An 11,598-nucleotide genomic window follows, 5' to 3' on the forward strand; every position below is an offset into this window, starting at 1 on the left:
TTACAAGTGTAGGCCATCCTGTTTCCCTGCCAGGCCCTATCTGCCAGAAGCAATGGTGATGATTCCTGCTGGGATGGGTGGCTGCACATCTCACTGTCACAAGAGCTGGCAATTTGTTGAGGTTACAGTCTAGGTCTGACAAGCTTCAAGACAAACACCTGACTTTAGCCCACGAGTAGATGGTCCCAGTGGTATCAGCTCTCCACAGGTCACAGACTCCAGCCTTGCTGCTCTCAACACCACTGTTAATAAGCTTTATTATTACTTGAAAGGTCCTGCCTGAAGGGTTCAGTTTTACACAAGCTCTTAGTAGGACAGGGGAACATTTAAAAATGCTTCTCAGCAACGCCATTAAAATGGAGAGAAACTTCTACTGCAGTTAGAGTCAGAAGATACAGTGGCTTAAGAAGCTGGCAGGTACAAAGCAGGTCACACCGTTTCATTGCTCCATGCTCCAACTTCTACTGCCACCAAATGCAGAGGACAGCACTGTCCTCTGAAAAGCTTATATAAATCTACAGAGGGAAACTGCAAAGAACAGCTAAGGCTTATTATGTAAAGATCCTGCCCTTCTACCACACAGGGCTGCTTCAGCAAGAGTCACTTTCAGCCAAGGGCAAGACACTCCTTTTCTCTATACAAAGCACTTTCTCCCAGCTAGGGCTGCCCTTGAATATTTTGCAGAGTAAAGCACAGCAGGTTTTCAGCCGCCTGCAGGATCTTTAAATGCTGCCACTTGCTCCAGATCACTGAATTGTATTTGCTGTGACTCAGGCTGCTGTAAAGGTGAAGGGACAGCTCCATCCATCACACATGTCCAATAAAACATCACACAAGTGAGAGGCAATAATCGATGCAAGCCAGCAGGTAGGCCTGCTGCCCCTTTCCTAACAAGCTGAGTTAGGCAAGAGACAAGCTAAGAGAGCAAAAAGCACAGCAACAACAGCATGTGGAAAGGTTCATGCCTGGGCTTTTGCAAATGAGCTCCCCTTTACCAGACTCCTCATGCCAGTCAGTGGGACATCACTTCCAGCCCACCTCTTTCAGCTGTGCAGGACTCAAAGCATGACACTCTCCACAACAAGAGGCAAGAGTGGCATTTCCACTTTCCCTGCTTCTTGTGGGATGGCCAAGCTCTCATAGCACCACAGATCCACTGTTAAGTCAGACTGGTCTTACTGACTGCTTCACAGCTGCTTTGTTAAGTCACAGCCCTCTCTGGGATCACCCTGCCCAAGAAGATGGAGACAAGCAATGACTCTTGACCAGAGCTGGGTTTGCTGGAGCTGCTATCTCCCCACACTCAATAGTGCAAGTTGTGCATGTCTCCAACTACTAAGAACAGATGATTTGCTAGAAACTGCTTGGCAGAAGAGCAGCAGCAAAACAAAGACAAACAGTGCATGGCTCTACTTTAAATACACCTAGGTGGGAGAGAACACCCATGCCTGCACCCTAACTCAGTTCCTCCATCTCTACTTCCTGCACTGTGATCCTGCTAAGAACTCAGAAATATTCACTGAAGTACTTCTAAGAATAGGTCAAAATGGGGACTTGGTTCAGCTGTTCTCTCCACCTGTGACCTCACTGCTCCTTCACAGTGACCAGTGGAGCACTTCAGATAGTGAGGAATATGGAAACTGGCAACAGAAGCCCTTTCTGTTCTTGCAGCTGCCTCATCTAAAGGCAAACCAACCCACCACATACAGGCAAGCCTACAGCCAAGAACATCCCTTCACAGCCTGTAGACCCTTTCCTGTTTGGAAGTTTTCACAAGATAGGGAAAGAACAGTCATCTTCATCAGATGCCAAATCCCAGCTGCAGACAATCTTGTGCTGGCATTAAAGATGTCAGCCTTCTTGTTATAAGGGATCTTGGATGCCACTGCAGTGGGCAGAAGAATCTGTTCCAGCAGGATCCTGTGAGGGGCTGCTGAGATGGTACTTCTCAGGAAAATAGAGTGTTTTGTGAATCAGGTTTCTGACAGCATCAACATCGTTTTTGTCTAAGGAAAAGAGAGAAAACTGGTTGTTAGACATTCTCACCAGGCAGTGGGAAAGCCTCTTCCTCAAGAAATACTCTGGTTTCCAGCACATCATCTGCCATCTCATCCTCTTTCTTTCTGTACATCCTCTGCTCCTTCTGCACTCACCTACATCCAGCTCCTGCAGAAGACTTTCAAACTCTGGGTCACCATCCAGGATTTTCAACAGGTTGGTGGACTCCATTCTCTCCAGCTGCACATCCCAGTAGATGTAGATCTTCTGGCTGAAGCTGACATAAACAAGGCAGGGACTGTTGCTCCCTTCTTTGCATGCATAGAGGCCTGCAGAAAGCAGAAGTGTGGAGATGTGACCACTTCCAAAAGGAAAGAGAAAGCAAGTAATTGACATTTCATGATGAGGTACCAAAGCTGTTACCAGAAAACAGCAAGCACCTGGGCAGAGATATGGGCCTGGGTACACAAAGTCCCTTTGAGACAACCCAAGAAGCTGTCTCTGAACTGCATGAAGCTTGGGGATTTGCAAACTGCTTCTTGCAGGTCTGAGAGAAGGGATTCAGGAAAGCCAAAACTCAGGCTGGTTCCACGGGCTCCTTATCTCCACTTAAGAACAGCTTAGAAGTCTGCAAATTAAAAAAGCAGTGTGGAGGACAAGAGACCACTGTAGCACCTCCAAGAAGGACAAGGAAAAAACCCCAAGCCACCATGGACAAGCCTCAGCATCACTTTCTCCCACCCTTACTTTTCCCAGATGCCACCAGAGGAAAGACTAGCTGGGCCGTCCGCAACATGCACACAGGGAAATTATTGCCCACTGCAGGCAGACAAAGGATTCTGGGTCTCCTAGATGGAAGCAGTAGCTTTGAGGGGAAAATACTGTGAGGGCTGGCTTTGCAGTCAGGCTTCCCACCTGCACAGAAGGCACTGACATTCTCATCTGCTTGGAATCTGGCCACAGTCCGATTGTGGTCGATGATGTACGTCTGACCGTCCCACGCACAGGCAACCACCTCCTCATGCCCATTGCCCTGCAGGAACCAGAGCACTGCATATTACACAGGTATCATCTACTCCCAGGGACAGCCAAGAATCTTTCTTGCTGGTTCAGAGACACAACACTAATGTCTAGATGTCACTTCTGGACATCTCATCCAGCTATTCTGCACTTGGAGCTCATCTCTCTTCTATATGGCAATCCTTATATACTGTAAGAGCTTTTAGACAACCAGGGTATTAGCAGTGAGCAAAACCATTCAGCTTTGCAGTAAGATTGAAAAAGAACTGGGGGACAAAAGTTTACAAATGGCTAAATGGATGCTGGGTCTAACAGACAGACACAGCTCAACCTCTTGCAGCTGGACAGACTGACCTGAGTGCAGAATGTACTGCTACAGCCAGAACACTCAGTGTCAACCTGAGATAATCCCAGCCTCTTCCAACTGAGTCATACTCCTTCTGCCCTTCCTTAGTTCATATACACAAAGCCATGCTGAGTTTTTGTCTTCATCTCTCCCAGCCTTACTCAGATACTCACTGTAACATCCAGCTTTTCCAGAGCAAAGAGCTGGTGATCAACTTGAACAGACCAGAGCAGCTTGTCTGCTCCCTCCATCAGTTTCAGTGTTCCTGAAGAAAGAAAAAAACAACTGTCTTGAAAACAATAAAAGAGAGCAAGATGCTTGCTAATGCTAGGCCCTACTCCTTTAACACTCAGGGTTGCTGAGAGTTAGCTGCAAATAACACAGGGATGGACTTGGCTGCTAAATCCATAGTGACACTTGACCCCGTCTACCAGGATCCCATTATGCAGCTATAATGCGGCAGTACTGGGCAGGGGGCACTGGCCATGACAGAGTGGAACATAAACAAGCATCTATCCTCACAGTGCCCTCTGTGCCTTCATAGAAAATATGTCAGCAGAAGGAGTCTTGGAATCAAATTCTCTTGCCTGAACCTTGAAGGGTTTCTGAAGCCCAGCTTCCCTTTCTTTTAAAAATCAAAAGCACTGAGCCCCTGGATCCCTACTTTCAATTAGTGACATGCCTTGGCTGCCCCACAGGTTTTCTTCCAGGACACTGGCAGGACTTACCATCCAAAGTACAGAGGGCAAAGAGACCTGAGCCACTATTCTCACTGGAGCCTGTAAGTGCAAAAGAAAATTACTGGCGTCGATGCCATTTTGTAAACATCGTGCTCTCCCTCTCCTGAAAACAATAAAAAAGACCAAAACCAAGCTGATTCATGCTGCCTCCTTTCCTTGCCCAGCTGTGTGCAGGACAGCAGTGACAAATGTCACTAATTAAATCTGAAGAGGAGAGTTCCCTGACCACTGGTCTCTTTCAGCCCTTCAGTAAACTCTCTACCTAGCTACTAAAAAATGAAAAGACATGCAAGGTCAAGTTTTAAAAATACGACACTCAGAGAGAGGACTGGAGCAGTATTCAATGGAAGCTGCATTTAACCCTTTCAGTGACAATATAGGAGAGGCACTGGCTACCTGAGGAGGAACCCAGGAAACCTGGCATCAGGGGCAAGCCAGCAGGGCTGAAAGCAAGCAGGCAGTTTCCCCAGAGTAGGTTAACAACACAAGCCTACCTCCAGTGTCCATAGATAGCTCCAAGCTACAGCCTCTTGCACATTCCTGGCTGCAAACCACCCCCTTTCTGCAGATCAGCCTAAAGCAAAGCCAGCTGGTTGGGTGCTTAACTGCCCCTCGTGATAAGCACCCAGACAGGCTCTGATCCAAGAGATCTGCTGTGTCCCCCTTCGAAACTGGTCAGCATGGCACTGTTCAGCTGTCCCTTTACTGATGTTCCAGCAGCAATGAGTTTTTTCACAGCCTGCTCTTCATCCCTTATTCTGTGTGCCTTCGTTTTTCACAGACATCTCTCAATAGATGCAAGGCTTCATATGCAGCAAAATAATTGATTTCATGCTCTGCTGACCATGTTGCTCCCAGCAGCATCAGCGATGCTGAGAACATGACAAGCTTAGGAACTGGGCAGGAAAGGTCCTCTGAGGAAGGCAAAGAGGGTGGGTCCAGTGGATTGCTCTTCTGCACAACCTCTAATTACACTGGACAGGCTGAATCATTCTCAGACAGCACTGCAGGAGGCAATACTTGGGCAGAGCAATACAAGAGAAAGTGATCTCTGCTGCGAGTTTTCTGCCTTCTATTATGCCCACACACTCCAAGGGGGAGTGAAAGCTTATTCTCCACAAGTACCAAAGGAGGGTTCAGCAGGTGCACCAGGCACAGGTCAGAGCACAGGGAGTTACAGGAGGGAAGCAGTGGCAGCGTGCAAGAAAAGTCTGGACACAAGAGCAGAGTGTCAGGGCTGAGAGAAGCTGGCAGCTGTGCAGATCTTAGATACAAAACATGAACACAACACAGTGGAAAAAAACAGAAGACAATGATACAGATGAAATATGAAAGCAGCTATGGAGAGGTTGGAGCTGCACAGGAGAAGATGGAGCAGCATAGAGCCACCAGGAATTGAGATTCAAATGCTGAAAAGCAAGAATGAAGATGAGGCTGTGGGAAGGAAGAGATACATCTAGGAAATAAGGAGTCATAAGCTGCAGCCATGCAGAAGCAAGGATCAAGGACATCTGTAGGAGCACAGCATGGCAGCCATTCAAACGGAGTAAATGCAAGTCAGCAGAGGCTGCAGAAAAACTCTTGTGCTGAGTGAAGGATAAGGGCTACCTAGGGAAGGACAAAGGCTATAAAAAGCTCACATGCAAATATCCAACTGTCTTTCTTTGGGAGCTGGCTAAGAGAGGCTGAGATCCCTGTGTTCTTGCAGCTGCCTCACAGGTTTCTTTTTCCTACCACAGGAAATTTGATTTCATTCTGTACTGAAAAACCATCAGGGGCAACTGCTGGGCTGGAGACCCCAAGCTGCTGATCTCTCACCTCGGGCAATGCTACCAATGAGATGAGTGGAGACATTCTTGTTGTGAATCCGCCCAGATGTTTGGTGTAGAATCACATCTCGAACAGGGGCCTCGCTGGGGAAAAGAGAAAGACAGCAGGAAAAGTTAGGGAACCACGCCTGGGACTGTCTCAGAACAATTTCAGGAGCAGTGTATTCCAAAGCTCTACAAATCCAGACAGTGCCCCAGTTTGTGAACAGGTTGACCCCTTTAATGTTAAAGGAAGAAAATGCATGCCACCCTAGGTATTAAAGAAATGTATAGATTTTTAAAAAGACAAACCCAGAATGATTTCATGCATTAAAAAAAAAGAAAAGAGCTCAAAAAAAGAAAAAAAATCAGTAAGGCTTGTATTCCAATGAAGGAAAAAAAGGACAGTTTTTGTCATTGTTGTAAGAAAAACCTGGCTGCTTTTCTCTCACAAAATATCTGCCCTACATCTGGGAGAGAGAGACTACATCTGGGCCTGGCCTCTGGCTAACAGGGTACCATTCCACTGAGTTCTCTAAGACATCAAGAAGACTTGCCTAGGTCCCCTCCTGCTGCAGGTTTTTGTGTCTGCCTTGAAGTCTCACAGAACAGCACAGAAGCACCCAAATTCCCCACCAGGGTCCTTCCAGCATCAAGACAGTAATAAGCACCACACTGCTCATCCTGGTTGCTGTGCTTGTGATTTACAGCACTGGCTGCCAGGGGTCTAATCAGGAAAACTTCCAATTGCCTCATCTGCAGACAACAAGAGAATAAGCCCAGTTTTATTCTGGGCTTCAGGTGTATTTGGTTTGGCCCAGCCTCTCAGCTGTTACCCTGCAATCTCATGACCTTTCTCTGGAAATTTAGGTCACTCATTTCCCTACATTAGCTCCCAGTAGTGAGGAACCCTCAGGGAGCTGGTTTTGCCACTCTATTGCCCAATTTGAGAAGAGAGTGGGATACAAGGAAAGCAGCAGTATTCATCTTCATGACAGAGACATGAAGAGTGCTCGTGGAAGCTTGGGTGTAGGCACGCTGAAGTGATGAGGTGCCAGCAGCACAGCAGGTCACTGAAGCAAGGACAGTGACAGCACCCCCTGCTTTGCAACAGTGATGTGGTGGCACCCCTTTGTAACAGGCGTTCACAGTGGCATGTGCTCATGCACCCCTGCAGGAACACCCTCACCTGCTCGGGGCAGATCCATCCCTTCCCGCCGCTGAGTCCCGCTGCTCCGTGTCCCAGGTGCACAGCAGGATGGCATAGCCACAGCCTGGCTGGGACACCATCAGCTCTGGTGAGCCATCAGGGCCTGGGTTCACAGACAGGCTGTCCACCTACAGCAGCAGAGGAATAACATGGATAGAGTCAAGAACTCCAAAAGGTTTACAGTGCTCCCTGCAACTAAATTTGAATATGGCAAATCTTCTGATAGAGCTGAGCAGCAGCTGAACAAATTCAGCTGGAAACAAAACATCCAAGTTCAGTAAAAGGTTGGTTCCCTACCAAAAGCCACTTTAAAACAACACTAGTACTACCCACTAATGCTCTCCCATTGGGCAAGAGCAACTGCTTCTAAGACCAATTCCCATCTGTACAGAAAAATCACTGGGCAAATCTCCTCTCAAGCCATCGACGTGACAATTGTTTTGTTCATAGGACTGAGATTCTGTGCTTCTCCTCTTGAAAAAGCCACCTCTTGAAGACTGTATGAAAAATACTGCCCTGAACATCCTTTTTCCTTACCTGACCTTCTAGAAGCCATTTCTTCAACAGGATCAACTGCCCAGAGACATGGTCTGGATTCTCTGATGAGTCTTCCCAGCGGAAGGCACGGACCACCCTGTCAGTGTAACCCACAACCAACTCACACTTCCCATCTCCATCTGCAGGGAAAAGCAAAAGTCAGCTGGACTCTCTCAAGCCCTCAGAGCCCAAAAATGCAGAAACCACTCTGCTGGTTTCTATAGCTAGCATCCCTGAGGATCCCAACCATGAAAGCTTTCACTTCAGGAAAAACTCTTAAGTTCTTGTTTCACCCTTCCATGACTTGGCTGTGGTTTGTTGGGAGTGTCAGTTTCAACAAGACAGTAATTTCCTCCTGCATGTCCCACCAACTTTCCCTCCCCACTGCCTCACACACAAACTCCTTCACCCTGCATTCCCACACCAGCTCTGTGGCTCACCAATGTCATTGATGAGCATGACCTTGGTGTTGGCAGGAATGTGCTGCTTGAACACTGGCTTCTGCTCTTCTGCCCCTGCAAGCTCATGGTGGCCTGAAGCATCTGGGTGTTTTGAATTCAGAGAAGTCAGGTCAAAAAGATGAAACCAGCCTTCTGCACTCACTGCCACCACGAAATTCTGCGAGGGAAAAGAAAAACCTTTTAATTCTTCCTCTTTATAAGCTGCAGAAGCTGTCCCACAGCAGGGCAGAGGAAGACACAAGGGTAGATCGATCAAGATCAATGACTGCTACAGAACAGGAAGTTTTTGGCCAGGACATGAACTTCTCTGCGACTGGCAGGGTCCAAACTTCCTGTTCTTCATTGTCAGACTACAGCATCAAGTGGATATGTGTGCAACCCTCAAACAATGTGTGGCTTTCTCAATGCCCACGTCAGCTCTGCTGCCCACCAGAGGAAACACAGCTACAGTATTTTGGGCAGGGTGCCTGAACTGGGACCTTTGGACTCATTGGTCCTGGCTTAACCCCCCAGAAAGAGCAATCCAACAAAAGGAGTCATAGTAGACCCAGTGGAATTTGCTTGGGAGTCCAGACTATTCCATGTCTCAGTCTTGTTTAGATGACCTTAAATGCACACAGCCAAGTGGCAGAAGGACCACGGCCCACAGCAGACATCAGCCCAAGCAAGGCAAAAGCCACTGAGCAAAAGGAGCAAGCCTCAAACCACCAAAGCCTTGTGGTGCTCTCACAAGGGCACATGGAAATCAGAAGTGTTCTCTGAAGATATGATGGATTTCCTTGCTCTCTAAAACCCACATAAGGCTCACAGAAAAATATCAGTTACATATAAACAGAGGAACAGTTTAAAAACAATAGTGCTAAAACTGTGAGCAAAGGCAGATCCTGGATACACAGCACCTGCAATCTGTCCTCCTCCACACTCAGCACATGACATGACACTAATCTCCTGAACACCTCCCACACGCCCTACAGACACAGCTGGGAAGAACTTGGCTCCTCTCACCTTTCCTTTATTGCACACATCTCCCACACGGACACATGTAAGCTGCAAAAGAAAACAGGGCCATCCATGAGAAAAGGCAACCCAACCCAGCACTCTGGGGTACACCTCTGCCATACCCCTTCCTCTCCCATAAAGAATCTCTTGAACTCCTAACAGCCTTTTGAAGGACAAGGACAGCAGAGTCAAGGGACTGAAACACAACTGGCCAGAGCCTGGGGCAAACCCCACAGTGCACAGAGCAGGGTAAAGGTGGGACAGAAGCCCAGTTTCTATGTTTGTGCATTAATCTGCTCATCACTTCCAGCCCAAGGGGCTGTAGGCAAAAGTGGGGTCTTGAATAATTACATGGAAGACATCAGAATCAGTTCTGGCTGCCATTCCTCTCCAGCCTACATACTCCTAGGCCAAGGACAAGGATAGCTGGCTGCACATACACCAAAAGGCCCAACCATTTAGAAAATTTATCAAGAACTCACCATTCCTTGGCAAGATCGCACAGCCCAGGGCTTGCTATCATCATTCTTGTAAACATAGAGCTTTCCATTGGTGTCTCCCACCACGAGCTCATTCAGCTGTACAAGAAAATTGGGTTAGTAGGGAGAGATCTACAATTATATTAACAGTAAGAATTTCAGAATTCATATCTAAAAATCGCTCTGTGGGAAGAAGCAGCAAAACAAAATTAGTTAAAGAGACAATCTTCAATCAAAATGGAAGGTCTGGGAAAATATAAAAGCCCCAATTTTATTCTTGCAAATTAAAGAGATGAAGAATGGCTCCTTAGAGCAACATCCTATTACCCACTGCTTCTCCACTCATTGTTTCAGAGCTGTGTCACTGACTGTTTTAACATCATGTTTGGATGTTAAAACAATCATCATTACTCCATCTTCCATCCTTCAATCTAGATTGACTTGAATCACCTAAGGAAGATGATGGCAATGACAAAAATACAACCACACAGGAAGAGAGTGCAGGAACTCAACAGATTTACACAGGGTGTCCAATCTTACTGCAAAAGGGGTAAAGGGATTTCAGAATGGTGATTATTTCTTTAGAGAAGATTTCTAAAAATCACCAACCACAAATGCTGATGAGCCTACTCCCATTATCCCATCTCCTGCATCGTACGTCTGTGTATTTAATCGGAGTGCATTTCATAACCCCCTGCACACCTTACCCTACAGAACAACTTTTTATGGGGAAATCACTTTAATCATCTACTGCATTGCTAGCCACCACACGTTCCAGGATAAGGCTGTAAAACACCTTGACTGTTGAGGAGAAACAGCTGAACATACAGCTGGTTCAGCTAACCTCTTCCGAGTCACAAACAAATCAAAACCAACCATTTCAGGGGCTGACAGCAACACTCCCAGTGCACATCCCTCCATCACACGGGTCAACAGACACCGAGACTTGGCTCTACCCTGTTGATGATCTGCTGCGCCCAGCAGAGCACCACCACATCCCCACCGCCGTGACAGGTGAGTGTCTGTGAAGCAGAAGCGAAGCTCCCCTTGGGCTGTGCCCCACCCAGGGCACGTGTAATGCCAAGGGAAGCCCAGCAAACATTCCCTTTGCAGGGGCACTCCTGGGGGGCTCTGACCAAGCGCCCGCCAAGCTCGGTGCGTGTCCCCGGGGCTGGAAGCCGCGCCGGCTCCTCCCGACACCCGCCCCGGGGCCGCACAGGCCGCTCGGTGCTTTCCTCAGCCCCGGGCTGGCCCCGTCACCGAGGCGGCCCCGCAGGCACCCCCAGCCATCCCCACCCCGCGCCCCGGGCTCGGACCGTGTCGTTGTCGGCGTCCCCCAGGCAGATGGCGTGCGGGAAGAGGCTGCCGGCGAAGTCGAGCGCCACGCACTGCACGTAGCTGACGGAGCGCATGGCGGGCCGGGCCCGGGCTGCGCGGGGCCCGGCGGGAGCGCGGGGCGGGGCGCCCGCAGGGCCCGCCCGCAACGCCGCGCACCGGAAAGGATTTACACACGCACAGACACACGGGTGTGGTTTACAAAGTCAGGACTGTAACTGTTTATTTTAAGCATTGTTTCCTTTTTTTTTTTTTTTTCTCTATAAGGACATACATAACGAAGTTTATAGTTGAAGTTTACATGTTTACATGCATGACCTCACTCACAAATACCAGTATTGCCACCTTCTGCCGGCAACCAGACCCACTTTTAAAGACAGCACGGAACATCCGTTCAGCTGCCTGAACAGGGCATGTTTAGTGTCCTTAACAGATTTACATTCTCAAACATTTCATAGTTTATGTAGTAACAACAAGGGCACAGTGGTACTTTCAAGACTGCTCACACTTAACAACAGATGCACCATTGACTAGATTTTTTATAGATGTGCCACAGAAATCACTTTTTGCTTTCAGAAACATGTACAACTATCATGCCTGTAGGAGATTTTTGAAAACTGCTGTTCAACAATTAGAAATTTATCATTAGGACTTGGCCCTAAGCT

The 11,598-nt window shown here is 47.9% G+C and overlaps 1 protein-coding gene across 1 annotated transcript; it reads right to left on the reverse strand.

Moving 5' to 3' along the window:
- Nucleotides 1–228: 228 nt before the first annotated feature.
- On the reverse strand, nt 229–11,054 carry ITFG2 (integrin alpha FG-GAP repeat containing 2). Its single transcript, XM_059838325.1, has 12 exons — nt 10,915–11,054; nt 9,602–9,697; nt 9,126–9,167; nt 8,100–8,277; nt 7,660–7,799; nt 7,102–7,250; nt 5,923–6,017; nt 4,093–4,143; nt 3,538–3,629; nt 2,914–3,031; nt 2,154–2,327; nt 229–2,006 (listed from the first exon to the last, which is right to left on the reverse strand). Exons 1-12 carry the CDS (start codon nt 11,008–11,010, stop codon nt 1,864–1,866), a joined length of 1,374 nt encoding a protein of 457 aa, XP_059694308.1. The 5' UTR covers nt 11,011–11,054; the 3' UTR covers nt 229–1,863.
- Nucleotides 11,055–11,598: the final 544 nt, after the last annotated feature.

The sequence above is a fragment of the Haemorhous mexicanus genome, chromosome 2 (genome assembly GCF_027477595.1).
Source record: "Haemorhous mexicanus isolate bHaeMex1 chromosome 2, bHaeMex1.pri, whole genome shotgun sequence".
NCBI classification, from domain to species: Eukaryota; Metazoa; Chordata; class Aves; order Passeriformes; family Fringillidae; genus Haemorhous; species Haemorhous mexicanus.

What these genes read in the sequence shown, in the direction of transcription:
- ITFG2 (XM_059838325.1), bottom strand. Translation starts at nt 11,010, where the DNA reads ATGCGCTCCGTCAGCTACGTGCAGTGCGTGGCGCTCGACTTCGCCGGC. An exon ending in TGCGATCTTGCCAAGGAATG is followed by an intron (nt 9,168 to 9,601) that starts GTGAGTTCTTGA and finishes TTTCTTTTGCAG; the next exon opens with CTTACATGTGTCCGTGTGGG. An exon ending in CATGCTCATCAATGACATTG is followed by an intron (nt 7,800 to 8,099) that starts GTGAGCCACAGA and finishes TTTTCCCTGCAG; the next exon opens with ATGGAGATGGGAAGTGTGAG.